The 20,653-nt window shown below is 47.0% G+C and overlaps 1 protein-coding gene across 1 annotated transcript in view; it reads right to left on the reverse strand.

Moving 5' to 3' along the window:
• Window positions 1-20,653, reverse strand: part of HASPIN (histone H3 associated protein kinase) — a 775,218-nt gene that overhangs the window by 537,032 nt on the left and 217,533 nt on the right. The window contains exons 5-6 of the mRNA XM_078671435.1: window positions 2,218-3,339; window positions 799-985 (exon numbers count right to left, since the gene is read on the reverse strand). Of these exons, the coding sequence (XP_078527561.1) occupies window positions 799-985; window positions 2,218-3,339 (1,309 nt within the window). The remainder of the gene's footprint in view (window positions 1-798; window positions 986-2,217; window positions 3,340-20,653) is intronic.

Raw genomic sequence — 20,653 nt, forward strand, 5'->3', positions numbered from 1 at the left:
ACGTAAAGTAAGAACTTATTACCATACCTAACTCAAATGTAACTTTAACCTTTGGCTTTTTCAGTGAATATATGTTGATATACATACCAGCAGCTTTATATGGTAACAGTACGCGTTTTAGTACAATGCACTGTAAAGGTCACCGCACTTTATTATATCCATTGTAATGTGCTGCGTTGTAAAAGTCTGGGTGGTCACAACTGATATTCCACTGGGACATATGATTTTACAGTTGCATGAGGTAGTTTCAGTCCTTCACAGCTTGCCAAACTTGATTCTGCATTTTCACAAAATAATTGTTAGCCACAGTTTTTTTAGAGAGTGATCGAGATTTTGGAAGAAGATCGCATTCTTTAACCATTACAATTGTATGGTACAGTAACTTCAATTTCACAGCAACTCCTTTGAGATTGGCCTTGAATGACCAACCAAACAGAGCCTCATGGAGGCTTTGGATGCCATTTACCGTGACAAACCGAGTGGCCAGGTTATTGGGCAACACATGCACTCACACCTTTCAAACTGCAAGGATGTATTTGAGACTGCAGGAATACCTACCAGCATTTGTTTTAGTCATAGTATTTCTTTCAATTAAAGACCCAACTCCGAAGTCAAAGGCAATGCGTAGCAGTTGGTGTCACTTGCTGAAAGCTTTAGTATAAGATGTGCCTTAAACACCTTTGTATGCAAGTTAGTGAGACAGCAAAACAGAGGGACAAAATACTCTATCTTTTCTATAAAATACCAGTCTTCAACACTTAAAAGCATGAATAAATAGGAAAAAGAACCTCTCATTACCTTTTTTTCTTTTATGCAAGCTGAGGGCGGCTCGTAGACGAGCATATTTCTTATTATCACGAAAAAACGATGAGTTTGAGGAGAGGTTCAAGATAGCAGATGAATTGAGACAGGAGTCTAGCATATTTGCAGGCACCATGCATTCCAACATCTCAGAGCTGTCCCCAAGGCCAAGGGAGGGAACCACCTGAAGAACAAGAACAGTGAAATTGATGCATCCCTAACTCTCAACACTGCTGTAAAAAGTAAGGTTGTGGTGGTCGGATAACAATTAAAATGCATTACTCTCATTAACTCCAGTACATTTTGTTAGGATTATTTTGATTAGGTTTTCAACAAAACAAATATACAAAAATAAATATGATCAAGCACATCCTGCTCTTTCCTGTGGGGATACTTTCCGTTCATATTAAGTTAAGAGTAATTAGCTAAATCAATGCATCCTCATGGAGACGCTGGATGCAATAGAAATTGAGTATTACAGATATAACCTAGCAAGTAATATACTTTAGATGCCTCTGTAGCAAAGCCACATCAAACCCACTGAACTCGGTTAGGTGTTACATTTAAGGCATTCACTTTTCCCAAGCTTTCCAAAATAAAATGTGTTGGTTAAGGTTTGCCTCTTAAATCTCTGAGATTTCGATCATCAATCCTTTTAAGACACCCAACTCCTCAGGGTCCAAAGAAAACAATGGAAAATGAAGGCACAGGTTCAGGCCTAATTGTGCATAGTTTTGTGTATGGTGAAGTCCCACCAAGCAAAGGGGGCACCATTTGTATGTATTCAGTAGATGTTCTACTGCTAGTGCGCCCCAATCTTAGGGGTGAACCAGTTTAACATGGGCACATCAGTTATGTATGTTTCTGGTGTACAAAATCGGTACGAATCATTACATTAAGAATCAAGTGATACCCCATCCCAACAGAACCTGTGCAAATAAATGAGGGCAGAAAGGCTAAAAAAATAATAATAATTACTTGCACGAAAGACTAAACTGACTGTTTCCTTGGCCCCTTGTGCACATTTATTCTGAACACTCTCAAAGTGAATAAAACACCATTTTAACTCGCATCACTGTCCAATCTAAACCATGTTCAAATCGATTTTTGACATTTCTTTATTAGAGTATTTAATAAGTTTGACATTCCAACCCACGCGCATTTTTCCTTGACAAAGTTTGCCTTTTTATTATGCATATATTAAATAAAACTGCACTTTAACACTGCTAATCAATCAAAATATAGTGACTTACAGCTTCTTTCATAGGGGTCTTCGAAGACCACGTCAGATAAGCAGTATTTAAAGTTGTGACCTACTGTAATACTAATAGTCTTATGAATACACATACACAACCTTTGGGCATTTGTTGCAGCTACAGCTCTAAAGATCATTCAATTTACATCTGCAGATCTTACCTCATTCGGTTTGTGCTTCCAATATTCAAGACCATATTCGAGGAGTAGGGAGGCGCTGCTGTGCTGGGCTCGAAATGAAAGCTGCCGATCTGTTTTGTTGGTTTTTGCGGTGCGTGTTCGATTGCCCCACCTTTTAGAGCTGAAACCGCTGATGCAAACTTTCCTCCCAGTACCAACAGCACACGCGCTGCTCTCCGGGGGCAGCGTGCCACACGGGTTGTTCTCGGAGATCTTACTTCGTTTTACAGTTGCTGCGTTCACAGTTGGAGTGTATTCCTTGGTAACAGAGGTGGTAATCGCTACATCTTTGCAGCTGTAGAGGGTGCTTTTACGGGTACCCGCACGCGCGCCTTTCTCTGTCATTTCTGCTCCCGGATATCGTATGTCAAGAATCGGACTGTCCAAAATTAAACTGCGTTTTGCCTCCTTGAGGGGTAAGTGTGCCTTTGAAATCAAAAAGTATCTACTAACTATATCACTATTCAAAGTGACCACAGGCTGAAAAGAAGGATCTACCTGAAAAGCTTGAAGTGAGATTCGATCTACTTGAGGGTGTGGCTTCCTAAGACACATATTAGGAGAGCAAGGAGTAGGGGTGAACAGCTCTGAACTGATACAAAATATGCTTGGACTACCCTGGGCATTTTCCTGGCTGGGGGGTGGTGTACAGGACTTGCTGGGCGTGCAGTGTGAAATGCACAGTAAGGACTTTGAATCAGAGAAGATGGAACTTGGGACACGATTAGGAGAAGAAGCACGAGATCTCAGCCCCCCTGGAGAGTCTGGAAGGCACTGCAAAGAGTGACTTGCTCTGGGAACACTCGTGTCAGCGTCACGTTGAAAACTATGCATTTCACCATCAAGTACTTCTGTGTCTGCATCAAAAGACACATCAACAGGTTTTGCAGCCATTTGTTTTTGGATACTCAGAGTTACACTTGGGGTGCTACACAGCAGTGGGAGTTTGTGGATAGGCCTTTGCTTAGGAGAGGTCCTCTTTCGAGACGAAAATGTTGAGCTAAAACTCGTAGGTGAATTCAGTCTTTGCCTCCTAGTCAATGGCTTCCTCCTCAAAACCGGTGATTGCGCAGGGGATACAGAACAATTTGTCTGCAAAGGCACCTATGATGTGATAAAATACAAAAAACAAAAAAACATTAAATTCCTTTCAAAAGAGGGAAGACACTTTTGTACAGGCTATGCAGAACTTTATAATAATACACTTTTAATTCATTAGTATATAAGCAGTTGGGTCTCGATCCTAAAAGGTAATACAAAGATGAGAAAGGGTATTTTGGAGAAATACTTTTGAAAAGATAGGCAAAAAAAAAGACACAGAGTTAAAGTAGGTACTGGAAAATGTAGCTTTGCTCATGTACCTGCACTTGTTATCTAATTCTGGTTTGCCCATATGAGAAAGTTTCATCCCAATGTTTGTTAGAATCTGCAGAAAAAACGAAATGTATCAAGTTCTCAGCAAAATGTTTTTACTTCCTACTGTTAGGACGCTGGGTTTTCGTTGCTACCGGGTAGCTTTGGATTTCCTCCAAGCTCTGCAGATCCCTAGTTTTGTGTAAATGTATGTTCTTTTTAGGTCTCGCCTTGGCAGTGCATGCGCTGCTTGCGTGGTCTCAGCGAGACCTAAAGTAATCTGTATGTTGGCTTAAACTTCATGTAATCTGTTTTTCCGCTTCCTATTGGCTTACTTGTGGTAGTGTTGGTGTTATCTCCCTTTCTGTTAGCTGTTGGTCATTTGCTAACTTCCTTGTAGTCCCGATACAGCAGCCCTAACTACAGTGTTAGTTTGCTCTGCTTGCCCTTCTTTTAATTGAAGTGCAGTGTGCCATCTGTTTTTCACACTGTAGCCTGCCTTTGTAATTGGAAACTTTTGAGCAGCTGGCTAGTTTTTGCTGTGTGATTCCTATGCTCCTCCACCCCACCGTCTCTGCTGTCACTCCCCCTCAGTCACAAAGAGGGGTTGTGCTTCTGTATGAGGCATTTTTATCATATTTCATATTTTATTTTATATGTGTCCGCCCTGACTGCTTCGGAAGCGGACGCTCCCCACGACCCCTGGTCCACCTGGGTATCGTTACTATACTATCTTACCGGCCACTGTATTGCTCTGCATCTTAAAGTTACTGTGCTGCTCGCATTGCCTCCCCAGCTGCTTCCGCCATCATAGCGCTCACTATTCAGCCGTTTTTGTTGTAGTGGGCTGCTCGCTTTATTTGGCCATATTTATATTTATATCGCATTGCCTCCGCTGTGATTACCTAGAGTTTGCCCGCTTTGCCTTCAAAAGTGTGTAGCCTATTTGTCCCAGTGCCCCCTCCGACAGCGTAACCCTGTGTGCCCCGGCCTCTTCCAGTTTCATTTCACCAGCCATCCTGTTGTTGTGCATCGGAGCCCATCCCCTCCACCACGATCCCGCCTCCCAGCAGCCCCTCCCTCCCACTGTGTGCCTAGCCTCACTCCATCCTGTGCTGTGTCCGCCCTGACTGCTTCGGAAGCGGACGCTCCCCACGACCCCTGGTCCACCTGGGTATCGTTACTATACTATCTTACCGGCCACTGTATTGCTCTGCATCTTAAAGTTACTGTGCTGCTCGCATTGCCTCCCCAGCTGCTTCCGCCATCATAGCGCTCACTATTCAGCCGTTTTTGTTGTAGTGGGCTGCTCGCTTTATTTGGCCATATTTATATTTATATCGCATTGCCTCCGCTGTGATTACCTAGAGTTTGCCCGCTTTGCCTTCAAAAGTGTATAGCCTATTTGTCCCAGTGCCCCCTCCGACAGCGTAACCCTGTGTGTGCCCCGGCCTCTTCCAGTTTCATTTCACCAGCCATCCTGTTGTTGTGCATCGGAGCCCGTCCCCTCCACCACGATCCCGCCTCCCAGAAGCCCCTCCCTCGCCCCTCCCCTTCCACTATCCATTTATGACAGCTGCATTTGCGCGCAGCGTTCACGCGCAGCGGCCGCGCCCCATGCGCGCCGAAGGTGCACCAAAGGTAAGCCCGTCTACGCCCGTCCGCGCCTGGACCGCGCCCATCGCCAGACCCCCTGGCCCCCGCAAACCGCACTCATCCCGCATAACGTATGACGCCGCCACCCTCCTAGCCCTTAACCCCGGACGCACACTACAATGCCACGAGGCTGCCCCAGGACGTACCCACGGTCCCTTCGCCTGCCACTCCTGCAAGTTCGCCTGCATCAAGACCCACACCAAATCCACTAACTCCAAACACAACTCCAACCCGAACCACCTGAAGTGCATCCTGCTGAACACCCGCTCAATCCACAGACACGCCACTGAACTATGGGACCTACTGGACACTGCCTCACCGGACATCGCCTTCCTTACAGAAACCTGGATGAACGCCTCTTCAGCGCCCGACATCGCCATAGCCATCCCGGACGCTTTCAAGATCATCCGAAAAGACCGCACCAACCAAACAGGAGGAGGCATTGCCATCGTCCATAAGAACACCATCAGAATCACGACCAGCCTCGACGATAACCTTGCAACCGCCGAACACCTCCACTTTCAGATCCACACCGACCCCAGGACCACACTTAGAGGCACCCTCATCTACAGACCACCAGGAACCCGTAAACAATTCAGCGAAGACATCACTGACTTCATCAGCCCACATGCCCTCGCCTCCGAGAACTACATTCTACTGGGAGAACTCACCTGGAAAAGAAAAACGACAGCAACACCACCACCCTTCTGGACAACCTGGCCAATCTTGGTCTCAAACAACTTATTGACACCCCCACCCATATAGCCGGACATACGCTCGACCCAATCTTCACCTCCAGCAAGCACATCTCCTTCGATCACACCACAGCTCTCCATTGGACGGACCACAGCTGCGTTCACTTCAGCTACAAAACTACCTCGACCCACAACCCCCCACAACCTATTCCACGAAGAAACTGGAACAAAATCACCACCGACCAACTCCTCACATCGCTCAAACAAAACCCTCCCGCCCTCTCATCGGACCCAAACCAAGCGGCCACCAAACTCAAACAATGGATCACTCACAGCGCCGACGAAATAGCACCCTTGAAAAACCACCAAACCAAACAGAGTAGCAAAAAGGCCCCCTGGTTCAACGAGGAACTTAAGAAATCCAAGAAACTATGCCGTACTCTCGAGAAAACATGGAGAAAAAACCCAACCACTGACAACCTGACCACCTTCAAAACAGCCACCCGCAAACACCACCAATCGATCCGATCCACCAAGAAATCAGCATTCAAGGATCGACTCGAAAACAACGCCCAAAACAGCAAGGAACTATTCAACATCGTCAAAGAATTTACCAACCCCACCGCAGCCTCAAACGACATTACTCCCTCCCAAGACCTCTGCGACTCGTTATCCTCTTTCTTCTACAACAAAATCGCCGACATACATAACAGCTTTGAGAACATTTCCAAAGAACAGTCCACTCCACCTACCTCCGAACCTAAACCGCCCTCTAACATCCTTAACGCCTGGAACCCAATCACCACTGAAGACACCATCCGCCTAATGAACTCCATCCATTCAGGCTCGCCAACCGACCCCTGTCCCCACCACATCTTCAACAAAGCACGCTCCATCATTGCACCCCATCTCCGTGATGTCATCAACTGCTCCTTCAACTCCGCTACCTTCCCAGCAAGCTGGAAACACGCCGAACTTAACGCCCTCTTGAAGAAACCCACAGCGGACCCCTCTGAACTTAAAAACTACCGCCCCATCTCCCTCCTCCCATTCCCCGCCAAAGTCATTGAGAAAACCGCCAACAGACAGCTCGCCGCCTTCCTTGAATCCAACAACTCCCTCGACTCCTCACAGTCCGGCTTTCGAGCCAAACAGCACCGAAACCGCCCTTATTGCAGCGACAGACGACATCAGAACACTACTGGACAACGGAGAAACAGTTGCCCTCATCCTACTCGACCTATCCGCCGCCTTCGACACAGTCTGTCATAGCACCCTCATACAATGCCTCAGCAACATCGGCATACAAGGAAAAGCCTTGGACTGGATCATCTCGTTCCTCGACGGGAGAACCCAGAGAGTCCGACTCCCCCCTTTCAAATCAGAGGCCACCCAAGTCATCTGCGGAGTACCACAAGGATCATCACTCAGTCCCACCCTCTTCAACGTTTACATGAGTCCCCTCGCGTCCATCGCGCGACAACACAACCTTAACATCATCTCTTACGCAGACGACACCCAGCTGATCCTTTCCCTTACCAAACACCCTAACACCGCCAAAACCAATCTTCATGAAGGCATGAAAGAAGTAGCCGAATGGATGAAAAACAGCCGCCTAAAACTTAATTCAGACAAAACGGAAGTCCTCATCCTAGGATCATCCCCCTCTGCTTGGGACGACTCATGGTGGCCATCGGCCCTGGGCACGGCACCCATACCCACAGACCACGCACGTAACCTAGGCTTCATCCTAGACTCCTCCCTCTCGATGACCAGACAAGTCAACGCCGTCTCATCCTCTTGCTTCAACATACTTCGTATGCTCAAAAAAATCTTTCGCTGGATCCCCACCGTAACAAGAAAGACTGTCACCCACGCACTGGTCACCAGCCGACTGGACTATGGAAACACCCTCTACGCCGGAACCACAGCCAAATTACAGAAAAATCTCCAACGCATCCAAAACGCATCAGCCAGACTCGTATTGGACATCCCGCGCCAAGCTCACATTACCGGTCACCTGAAAGACCTCCACTGGCTTCCCATCAACAAGAGAATAACGTTCCGTCTCCTCACCCACGCACACAAGGCCCTCTACAAACTAGGACCCGAATGCCTCAACACACGACTGTCCTTCTACACACCGACCCGCCAACTAAGATCCTCCAATCAAACCCTCGCCGCAGTTCCGCGCATCCATAGATCCACCATGGGAGGAAGATCCTTCTCCTACTTAGCGGCCAAAACTTGCAATTCTCTCCCCACTCACCTCCGCCTTACCCAGAATCGCATTTCCTTCAGGAAGGAACTCAAAACCTGGCTATTCGATAAATAATGCACCCCCTCCCCCAAGCGCCTTGAGACCCTCTGGGTGAGTAGTGCGCTATACAAATTCCTGAACTTGAACTTATCAGCTTTGGCTCCCTTTCATGAGCGCCTCACTGGTTCCGCTTTCATTCTTGTATTTATTTACCGTGCTCCTCCACCCCACTGCCCTCTCTCCCCCTCCATTTCAATCAATCACGGGCTCCAGCTTATACTTGCATCACAGCGGAGCCACGTGGAGAGGAACGGAGGGCTGTGCAGGTAGTCTACCATGCCCTCGCTATAAGGCTGAAGAGCTGCCAGCAGAGACCGGTGTCCCTGCCTCGCCCCCCGTTGCTGAAATTCACCGCTCGCAGAGCTTGATAATCAGTGTTCTCTTCCACACAAAGTTATTGTTTCTCAGAAGCACACTCAATTCCGCTGACAAAACCAGCTCATTTTGCTCAGTATACGCTCATAAAGATCAGTAATCAGATCAGCCTGAAGTACAAAGCCAGCGGGGCTGCGATCCGTCAGTATATCAGATACGGGGTGTCAGAACTTGCAGACAAACTCGTTCATTAAATATATAAAACTGTCAGTGGAGTGGTAACGTTTGCGTTTCTTTTTTTTCTCCTAAGGTACGCCTGTATTTCAGAGCAAAGGACTTTAAAAGGCGTTGACGTAGTACATGGCTTGTGGTAAATGTCTGCAAAGACGGAAGTTGTAGGTGAGTTTGTGAAGCTTTACCCAGTGTAACCCCCTCTCTAAAGCACTTTCTGCTGCATTGGCAAATTAATCAAAATTCAGTCACTCTCGTATCTGACCAATCACGCCGAGCCTCCCCATCTAATAATCAAATCAGCAGACCATTATTTAATTCGAGTCTTTCAAGCCAGGAAGGTAATTCTTACAGATAGTTTTTTTCTTGTTTTAAGAGGGAAAGGGAGTACCAATTTAAAACCAGCACAAAACTTGGGGAACCGGTTTGAAGTCTCTGCAATAACGCTCAAGAACCTGTGATTCTGGGCAAATCACTTAATCTCTCCGCATTACGCTATTTATCCGTGGCTTATTTAACATACGTATTGCAGTTATTTCAATGCAAATCTTGCCTTTTACACTTGGGGATTGTCTTTATTTATTACTTTGTAACTGTTCAGCAGTTGGCGTATTTCCTTCTTTGTCCATATGTTATGTGTGTTTTGTTGGTGCCCACAACAGTGTCAAAGCATTGTAGTTAGCGGGATGCAAATGTCGCATTTTACATTGGGGGATTGACTTTATTGATTAGCACAAAACTTGGGGAACCGGGTTGAAGTCTCGGCAATAACGCTCAAGAACCTGTGATTCTGGGCAAATCACTGAATCACCCTGTGGCTAAGAAATAATTAATGTGTCAATCTGTAACGAAACTGGTGCTGATGTAAAGCGCTCTGATAACCGATGCATGGGGTCTAGTTCACGCAAGTTAAAACTCTTTCCCAAAAACCCAAACCTAGCGCAAGTATGTAACGGGAAGGCAGGGTGAATGGCAGCAAGCCGTAGTTAGGAACACGTACAGGCTATTTTTTTAAAGCTGGATATCGCTTACTATTGTGTCCTTTTTTAGGTGGCCCAAATTGTAGCACTGCACTCGCCTTTGACATTAGGGGATTGACTTCTCATGAATACTTCTCAGTTCAGTACTAAGACATTTACAGGACTGGCATATTGCACCACTATTTTGAAATGGACATGCACCACTATTAAAGCCAAGTGCCTATTTTAAAACGTACATAACATGCAGAGGGGTTCTTGTGCTTTGTTACCTCATGCTCCTGTGATGTTCCTCTGTTTTCCTGTAAGTCTTTATTCTCAATTCAATCTCTGACATCATACCAAGTGAAACCAGAAGTGTAAAACCTAGATCAAGTGTGATGACAGAGTGAATTTGAGTGACGGCAAAACTCAATCATTCACTTGTCTTAGTGAATTAGTCCGTGGCATGTGGATTACAGACAGCTCACTGCAGCAAGTGATTAACTGAAATACTTGCTGCAGTGATCGATCTGTAATCTACATGCCACTGAACACTGAGCTGAACGCATTCTGTGCGGGATTGAAGCTTGCACTATTGTTATAAAACTACCTGTTCTGGCAGGAAAGGGCACGTGCGCTGCTGCTATCTGAGCTCTATCTGTGCTATGAAGGAGAGAAGCTTGCACTGCTGCCAGGCTCGAAACACCCATTTGGGCTCAAAGGGCTTCTGCGATCCCTGTCGTGTGGCAGCCCGGGGTGAGACAGCTTCCCGTGCACACACACAGCCGCACCCGAGTACTTCGTTTGCTTGTTATCGAGGCTTTGTTGTTTTTTCACCCCTTCTAAGAGCCCCTTCATCTCCACTCTGGCTATTGGTGGAAGAATTAGCCCCCCCCCCCGAATTTGTTTCTTAGACCCGCCCCCCTACCCCCTCTCCCCTTAAATTTGGCTCTAGTTGCACCTCTGACTGCTGCTGCTCTGCTATACCAAGGGCCTCTGGAGTTACGCGATCTGCAGAGTTTTCTGCATAATTATGGATTTTTAACATTTGGGCATAATCTCCCGCCTTCTTATAGTCGGCGTTTCTGCATAATTATAGATTTGCCTCATTTGAGTATCACCTTCTTATAATCTACAGATAAATATATATATATATATATCGTTAATGGCTTAAACGCATCAAATGTTACTCAAACCGCTGCAGTATGTTCCTGCACAGTAGAAGACACTTTGCAAAAATTGACTAATTATTTTTCAGTTGTTTATTGCTGCTTTTGATTATTAAACGGGTACTAATGAGGTGAAATCTTTGCCCAGACAGTGTTACCATGAGCAACAAGCATTTGCGATGCAATAGGTCTCGCATTTGCGAGACTTTGAGCTACTGGCATTGCAAATGACAAATGTTTATCTATGTGTTCGTTTTAAAAACATATAAATAAAAGGCATTGTCATTTACAATGCCAATAGCTTAAAATTTCTTAAATGTGAGACCTATTGCATTGCAAATGCTTGTTTTAAGAGGTGCCACCAAATGCATTGATTGCTATTTTAATCTATTGGTATCCAGTTTGTACCTGCATTGATAGTTGTGCCGTGATGTTACTTATTTTTCTTGCCACAAATTAGCATTTGCACTTTACTGGTCCACTCGGACAAGTGTTTATTGGGCTAGGCGATGCACCTCTTTTTCTCTTCTGTGTATAGATTTGCTGCTAATATCTTCAGAACTGCACATTTCTGCTAGTAGAGTTTATCTTGTACACATTTTAAAATTATTGTGGTCATTAATATGTGATGAATTCCTATCATTTAAGGTGTAGAATTCTGGTTGTACTTTTATGGCCACGGTTGTGGTCGAAATAGAGGTTTAATCTAATCTAATCGTTTGTTGTAGAAAACAAGGTCTGGGCGGGGGCTGTATCAGTGAAAGGGTCTTACTCAGAAGTTTCCATTTTCTGGAAAAAGAGTGCTGAGGGTAACACAGAAGGGAGTATATTGGCCTCTGGAGAATGCAGACGACCTTTAATGAGCACTGGCTCATACTCCAGTGGTGCAGACCGTGTACTGTATCAAAAAGACGTGTGCTATATTGGTGTGACAGGTGCTTCTACATGTACTAATGACACCTAACCAAACGGAATCTTTTCTGTAAATATCATGCTTGTAAATGACCACCTTATTATAACACAACATTTTAAGACCCTGCAAACTACATGCATCTGTCGGTTAAAATAGATAAATAAAAATAAAATGTGAAATTCATATTAACATCTAATCTTGTGTCGACCTGATGGTTCTCTGCACATAATATCTTGAGAAAACTGCCGCTGTAAGACTCAGTTCAGGGGTGCAACAGGGTAGACGGGGACTACTGGACACCAACCATGGCTGCTGGGCTAGTTGCCGCTGTTGTGTATCCTACTATGGCACTGCAAACTGGTTCAAGTTCAAGACGTCCACACTTGACTTAGCATAGCAAGGGAGAGCAGTCACAGGCTTGTCAAGGAGGCAGTGAGTTAGCAGGAGCTCAGAAGTGACAAACAAAAAATGCAATAACTTCAACGTCCAGCATGGTGAAAGTCTTTTTAGAAAACAAAGTACTTTTTAATCTCACAGCAGCAATAAATACTACATGTTGCACTTGGCTCTCTCTAGGGGGTTACTCCCAAACCTTTTGCCTTTACCCCTCCTATTTTCTGCACCCATTTGTGTTGGCTTTTAGGACACTGTGCACTTTACCACATCTAAACTGCTCTCCGCTAAACATGGTAAAATGGTCTTGCACCCAAACTGAAAATTTAATTTAACTAGTAAGTCCCTAGTAAATTGGTGCTACATGTTACAATGCTACTAGTGGGCCTCCAGCGCTTATTGTGCCACCCACTTAAGTAGCCCTTTTAAAAAGGGTCTTGGGCCTTCTATAGCAGCCTCAGCACAGTTTTACACAGCCATTTCAACTTGGCAAAATAAATGTTTTGCCTGGCCTAAACAATCCTTTTTAATACATATGTCACCCCATAGGGTAGGCTCTAAACAACCCATAGCGCAGGGTGCATTGTATTTATTAAAGTGGACATGTACTTTTACATTTAAAAGTTCTGTGGCCATATGTAGGTAATCCAAATTAACCAATTCTAAAATACCGAATTTTACTGCTTTGTTATTTCAGAATCGGTAAATGGTATGTAGGCATTGATTCGGTAAATTTGACTGAATCGGTAATATTCGGTAAACACCGATTCGGTATTTACAGATCCGGTAATTCCCATTCATTCCTATGGGCCTGGAGGCCCATAGGAATGAATGGGAAGCCATTCACTATTCCCGATTCGGTAAATACCGAATCGGTAATAGGGGGTGCATATACAAGGGTGGCAGGGTGTCACATTGACACCCTGTGGCACCCCTGAATCGTGCATGTGTGCACATGTGGCACACAAACATGCCCTAAGGGCATGTATGTCTGCCACATGGCACTTTTGGAAAAGCACAAATTTGCTTTTTCAAAGGTTTTCGATATTTACCACCAACTTTTAGTTGGTGGTAAATACCGAATCCTTAACTCAGAAATGTACTCACTTGAGTGCTCCCTACATTACGGATTCAGTAATTTACCAAATCGGTATTTTAAGGATTCGGTAATTTACCAATTCCTTAAATTACCGATTCGGTAAATTACCGAATGCTTAAATTTGGCCCCTACATCTCAAATGCCTAATACTGGTCGGTAACGGCTGAAATTCGGTAATTTTGGCCGTTACCGACCGGTATTGGGCTACCTACATCTGGCCCCTGGTGTTTTACACATTCTGATAGTGAAAAAATCTTACATTCGTTATTGACTAATGGAAGGTCTACCTCCCTCATAGGATAACATTGGGTTACCTTATTACATTTATTAGGTGCTAACATTTGCTTGGAAATAGGTAGAATGTCATGTGTAACTTCTAAAACATTGTAATTTAAAATCTTCTTAAATGGCAAAGTCTTATTTTAAGTCGCAATTCTGAAAATGCCCCTTTTAGAAAGTTGGCATTTTCCAGTCCTAACCATTTGAGGTCTGTGTCATGGGTCAGATGACATGGTGTGGTTGGCAGTTAGCCTTTATGTATTCCTCCCACACAGTGTAACAAAGAGGTACTGACAAAGACAGAGGGTGCTAGCAGGATGAGCCATCTTGACAAGATTGGTGGGATGGAGCGATCACCTACCACACTTGCACTTCAATAGAGGCTGCCTTCTGCATTCACACCTAAACTTCACTAGCCTTTTGTCATCCCAGACATCTTGACACCTGGGCAGGAAAAGGAAGGACATTCCAAAACTAGGTGTGTGTGTGGGGGGGATCTAGAAGATTCTCCCACTTCAAAGCTGACACCAGGTATAAATATTGGACCTTGAGACCCACTCTTCAGATCACTTCTGGACCTGTGGAAGACTCATAAGGAGGACTGTTCTGCTGCTTTGTAGTGAAAGGACTGCCCTGATGCAAGAAGGTCTGCCCTGCTCCCTGAAGGAGGAAGTTTGGACTTGCTCTTTGAAGCCAGACCCTCCAGGGCGATTTCCACAAGCTCGTTGACTGGCCTGATGTTCGGAGCTAAAGGAACATAAAGGGATGTGAGTGAATTAATGTAAAATGTAAACTGAGAAACCACACTGGAGGAAATCAAATAATAGAAAAACAACTTTAAGGAAAGACAATTTTAATCAAATGCAAAAAAAAATCCAAAATTAAATAAAACATGTTAGAAAAGATAATTTTAAGGGAAATCTAACATTACATTAAACAGGTTGAGTTTAGGACTTCTTTGGAAATATTGGGTTCAGGGATGAGTAATGTTTAGGGTGATGAGTGCTTTTTAGGGCTCAGGAATAATTGGAGTTCAGGCATAGAAAGCCGTTTTTAGGGTTCAGAGATGGGTGTTGTAGGGATGGTGAGCAGTTTTTAGAGTTCACGGATAAGTGGTGTTTAGGTGTGTGAAGTATTTTTAGGTTTCAGGGATGGGTGGAGTCTAAGAGCAAGAGCAAAAGAGGCGCGTTTGCAGAGTGGTGTAAAAAGGGGCTTGGCCTCAGACCACCTCCCAGCAATCCCACTGTGTGGGGCTTACTGGAGGTACCTGGTGGGCTAGTTGGCCCCCAGGGACCCTCAGGATTCAAGGCGACTTAATCCCCCAACTTAGAACGCGCAAGGAGGCGCATTTGCAGATTGGTACAGGGAGGGGGCGGGCCTCTGGGAGATGCTGCTTTTCATTTTTTTGTTGGAAGGTGGGCTGTGTGGCCCCCGTCTCTTAAGGTTTTGTGGGTCCTGAGGACCCCATGCCCCAGGGTCTGACCCCATTAAAAAAAAAAATTTAAAACGCGATGGGGGCCACGCAGCAGGTTTCCTGCTCTTGCTTTCAAGAAGCAAAGCAGTGTTTGCAATGACAAGGCGGGAGCTGCGAGGCTCCCGCCCTGTTATTGCAAACGGCAATGTCCCGGGGGTGGGCATCCCATGACATTGCAGGAGCCAGCCCTGGGGGGTGGCGGTCTCCAGGGCCATCGAGGGCTTCAGGAGAGAAGCCCTGGGGAGGTGGTGGTCCCTGGGGGGGGCCTGCAAGTCCCCCCTCATTAATGAAAGAAGCCCCAGGAGGTGGTGGTCCCTGGAGCTTGTGAGGGCCTGCAAGGCCCCCCTCATTAATCAAGGAAGCCCCGGGGAGGTGGTGGTCCCCGGGGCTTGGGGGGCCACGAGGCCCCCTGCCTCAATTATAATAAAGCCCCAGGGAGGTGGCGGTCCCCGGGACAGTGTTGGGGGTTGCGACACCCCCACACATTTATTGTTCAAGCTCCGGGGAGATGACGGTCCCCAGGGCTACAGGGGGGCCGCGGGCCCCCACATACAATTAACTAAGCCCCGGTGTGGTGGTGGTCCCCGGGGATCCGAGGCCCCCACGGGCCCCCACTAATTAATTAGGCATTGCCCCCTGGCCCACGCAGGGGCTTCTAGAAAACAAAGCGCGGGAGCCTGTGCTTCATTTTTCTTCATGGTCCAAGAGGATGAGAGCCGCGGTTTTTCTGTTGTCCATCATGGCCCTGCTGTAGTCGGTGGCGGCGTTGAGGGCTGTCTCGGTGCTGTGGATGCTGCAGAATCCAGATTGGGACAGTCCAGGATGTTGCTCTTGTCGAGGAAGGAGGTCAGTTGCCAGTTGACAATCTTCTCGATGACTTTAGCCGTGAACGGGAGGAGGGAGATGGGCCGGAAGTTCTTGAGGTCCTTGGGGTCTGCTTTGGGTTTCTTGAGTAGGGTGTTGATCTCGGCGTACATCCATCTCTCCGGGAAGGTGGCGGTCTCGAAGGAGCTGTTGATGATCTTGCGGAGATGGGGTGCGATGGTGGAGCTTGCTTTGTTGAAGATGTGGTGAGGACAGGGGTCAGATGGTGAGCCGGAGTGGATGGTGTTCATGATTTTGATGGTGTCTTTGTGGTTGACGTGGGTCCAGGAGAGCAGGGGGTCGATGTGGCTGGGGGGCAGTGGGTCTGGGGTGTCTGTGTCTGCCCGGGGCCTGGTTGCTGAAGCTGTCGTGGATGTCTGCGATCTTGCGGTGGAAGAAGGTGCCTAGGGAGTCGCAGAGGTCTTGTGATGGTGGGATGTCGTTGGAGTTGGAGCTGGGGTTGGAGAGTTCCTTCATGATGTTGTCGAGCTCTTTGCTGTCGTGTGCGTTGTCAATGCGCTCTTTGAAGGAGGTCCTTTTGGCGGTCTGGATGAGTTGGTGGTGTCTGCGGATGGCGCTCTTGTAGGCTGTGTTGCTGTCCGGTGTCTGTTCGTGGAGCCACTTCTTTTCGAGTCTACGGCAGGCTTGTTTGGATGCCTGGAGGTCGGCGGTGAATCAGATGGCTTTTCTGTTGGTGCGTCTGTTCGAGGGTTTCTTGATCGGGGCGAGTATTGGCGCAGTCGTCGATCCATTGAGGTTAAGGATGGCGGAGTCGGTGTCGGTAGTGTCCGTTGGTGGGTTTCAGGCGAGGGTGGTGATTAGCTGGTCTTCGGTGACTTTGCTCCAGCTGTGGTGGGGGGCCCGTTGTGTGCGGTGGTGCATGGTGGTGCATGGTGGGCTTCTTAAAGGTGAAGCGGATGCAGCGGTGGTCGGTCCAGTGGAGTTCGGTGGTGTGGCTGAAGATGACGTGGTTGCTGGCGGAGAATATGGGGTTGAGCGTGTGTCCGGCAGAGTGGGTGGGAGTCGTGGCGAGCTGTTTAGAGTCCGAGGTTGACAAGTTTGTCGAGCAGGGTGGTGGAGTTGCTGTCGCTGATGTTCTTGAGGTGGAAGTTCAGGTCTCCGAGGAGGATGTAGTCTGTGGACGCAAGGGCGTGCATGCTGACGAAGTCAGCGATGGAGTCGCTAAACTGCGGCCAGGGGCCGGGTGGTCTGTAGATGAGGGTTCCTCTGCGGGTGGTGTTGGGGTCGGTGTGGATCTGGAAGTGCAGGTGTTCGGCAGCGATCGGCGTTTCGTCGATACTGGTCGAAACTCTGAGGGTATTTCTGTGGACGATGGCGATTCCTCCTCCTGTTCTATTGGTGCGGTCCCTGCGGGTGATCTTGTAGCAGTCAGGGATGGCTATGGCGATGTCTGGAGCCGAGGAGGGGTTCATCCAGGTCTCCGTCAGGAAGGCAATGTCTGGAGAGGTGGAGTTGAGTAGGTCTCGAGTTCGATGGTGTGTTTGCGGGAGGAGTGGGTGTTGAGTAGAAGGCATCGGAGGCTGCTGCGTCCCACACCTGTGGGCGTGGTGGTGGTTTGTAGGCTGGTGTAGTTGCAGTTCCGGCAGGAAAATCGTCCATGGGTGCACTTCGGGATGGCACGGAAGGAGGTGCGTGATCGGCCGGCGTTGAGTGTGCTGGCGTCGTAGCGGTATCGGGTGTTGTGGCGTTCGCAGGGGCCAGGGATTCTGGCACTGGATGCGGTCCTGGCGCAGACAGGCTTGCCTTAGGCGCGCCTGCGGTGCGGCCACGCAGAGGCCGCCATAAGAAGCGGAGGTGGGAGGAAGAAGCAGCTGGGAGGTGGGAGCGGGACAAATGGGCGAGCGGGGCCGATGGGGACGCAGCGGCGGGAAAAATGGGAGGTTGGAACGGGCGGAGGATACAGAAGGCAAAAAGGGCACAATAACGGAACAAAAAAAAAAAAAAGGAGGAAGGAGGAATAAAACCAATTACAATACAAGAGCAGAATGCACGAATGGGTGAAAGCATGAATGGGCGAGCGGAGGGGTGGGGCCGCAGGGGATTGCCACATTGCCAAGAATGTTTGGCTTTGCCAAGGAGTGTTGGCAGTAGTAACTTACACATGAATTTGCTCAAACTTCCTATTTCAGGGGTGGAGATCTAAGGCTAAACTTTTAGCTAAATTTACACTTTTTTTGTGAATAGCCAAAAGTAGAAAAGTTACTCAAAAGGTAAGAATGAATTACACGTGTAAATTACTCACAACTTGAATTTCCCTTTTGAATAGCCCTGATTAATGCCACCAAAGCAAGACACCCCAGCAACCATTGCACCTGCCTTTATGAACAGCTCTCAGGATTACAGTTGTCCAAACCCACTGAAAAAAACTATACGGTAGTGCTTATCGTCAAAAGCTGCTTTAAATCCATCAACACCTTCATGTAGTCAAATGCCCAATGGAACTATAAAACTTTTTTTAAATCCCACATTGAAGGCAACCCAATCAGAAACCTGGCACCCACTAATGTGGTTTTTGACAAAGACAACTTTAATAAACAACTGGGACTACATTCTTTAAGTAGAAGAGCAGGGTTCCCAGAACATGCAGAGCTTGATCAATCAGTCACCTTTAACACCAGAGAAAAACAATACCCACTACAATACCTACAATCAGTGGGCAGGTTCTAGGGGAACGCGTTCTGATGGCTTAATTCCTCCCAATCCATCTTTAGCTAAAGACTAAGATTAGGTGACCTATATTTCCCAACATACACAGCTGAAACATTCTCTCTCCTTATATATTAACCCCGCCTCCTCCAAGTCCCCAAACTCCACTTCCACTATGATGAAATACAAATGTACTAATGGGTATCGGGGGAGGGTATGCAAATTGCAACTGTATCTGTGAGGAAATGCTTCTTTTTGCATCATCTCCATCAAGGTTTTGGGCCGAAAATGCTGTTTTTTTCTGATCTGAGAGTGCTTCGAGGCCTGCTATGCGGACCTCAGTGCTCTGACCCTCAAAATAGTATGTTTGATTGGCTGATATCCAATTGCCATAAACCAACTTACTTATAAGTGCCTAGTATACGGTACCAGGGGCCCCCAGTGTAAGGGTTTTCTCATGGACTGCAGCACTTATTGTGCCACCATGAGTGTGAAAGTAAAGCAGGTCTTCCAGCCTGCCACTGCAGACTGGTAGAGCACTTTTAAACTGCTAACTCGACTTTGCCATTTGAACTAATGACAAACTCCATACGTTTCTTTTTAATATACATAAGTCACCGCTAAGGCAGGCCTATCAATTTGTAAGGCAGGGTACTTAATATTAGAAAGTAACACATTTTCATATCCTAACAGTTCGGACAGAGGTGGGAAACGGTTGCCACACCAGTTTTCCTGTGGGCATGCAGCCCTCAGTATCCAAACCTCTCGGCTGAGCTACCAAGCTCCATACAGCAAGAGAGGGGTTCTGCCATCTTGGAAGTGGACAGAATACTGCATTCTGTGATTGCTAGTTGACATGTCTAGCAGGAAGTCTACGTTTGATGGGAGGGGACCTGGTGGCCCATTATATAGTAGTTACAACATCCAAGGGTAAGTCGTAGCGATAAAAGTGGCACCCCGACACCCAGGCCTCAGATCACTGGAGCTGTACTGTAGAGAGGACCAAAGGAAGACTGCCCTGTTGTTCCCTGGACTTGGCAATGAAAACTACACCAAAGACTGGACTTCCCCACTAGCTCCTAGGTCAGCAAAGATGACTGAGCCTGTGGTATTATGCTCAAAGAGAAGCCTTTACCCAAGCACTAGACAGAAGAGTGACTTTCTGTTAGATTTCCAGGGCCACAAGAGCTGAAGAAGTTGTATTGGCAAAGTTGGTAGCCACAACTGCTTGTTACTCAATGTCCACGGAAGCGCAGCACAGGAAACTGAAACCTGACACTCAAAAGTTGCATTCGATTCTGTGGACCCGGGAGAGTCATCTAAGTGCCGTTTGGTCACTCAAGATGGACACTAGCTGCAGTTAAAGGGAACTGCTGGTTTTGCTGTGACCAGAGACCAGTGGCAACTGTTTTTTGGATGGACTTCATATGGACTTCAAGGGACCTCTATGGCCAAAGTCGTCCCGGCAAGAGCGTGGACAGAAGAGTGACCCTACGTAAATCCCCCATCAACTGGATCAGCATCTTGTATCCATTGCACAGGACCACTCCATTAAGGTCTATGGCAGTCTGACAATTGACCCTGAACAGGACTGAACACTGCAATGGAACTAATTCTTACTGGCCCCCATGACAATACCACTTGCCAGACTTGGTCGCCCAAAGCAGCTGGAGCACCTATACAACATTAAAAAAGGTTTTCAGAGTAACCACTGGAGTTGGCAATGTTTGTTTACATATTGAGTGAAAAGCAGTGATTTTGGAGTAGGTTTAAAGAACAAATTAGTTTAATTCAGTAACGCCTCATTTGGTAGAGACTATCTAGCCACAGGTTCCTTACCATTAACTTGTTCCCAGGAATTAGACTGAATCCGGAATTTTTTTTGGAGCAGTGCTCCTGCTCGCCGGTAGGTGGCAGCATTCTGCTCCATGTGGCATTGTACGCACTGGAAGTGATGAGTGCGGTGCCTATTTAGGCGCCACTGCAGTGCGCTGACATCAGTTTCTCTACGTGACTTTCCACACCAGGAGT

The sequence above is a fragment of the Lissotriton helveticus genome, chromosome 12 (genome assembly GCF_964261635.1).
Source record: "Lissotriton helveticus chromosome 12, aLisHel1.1, whole genome shotgun sequence".
Taxonomy (NCBI): Eukaryota; Metazoa; Chordata; class Amphibia; order Caudata; family Salamandridae; genus Lissotriton; species Lissotriton helveticus.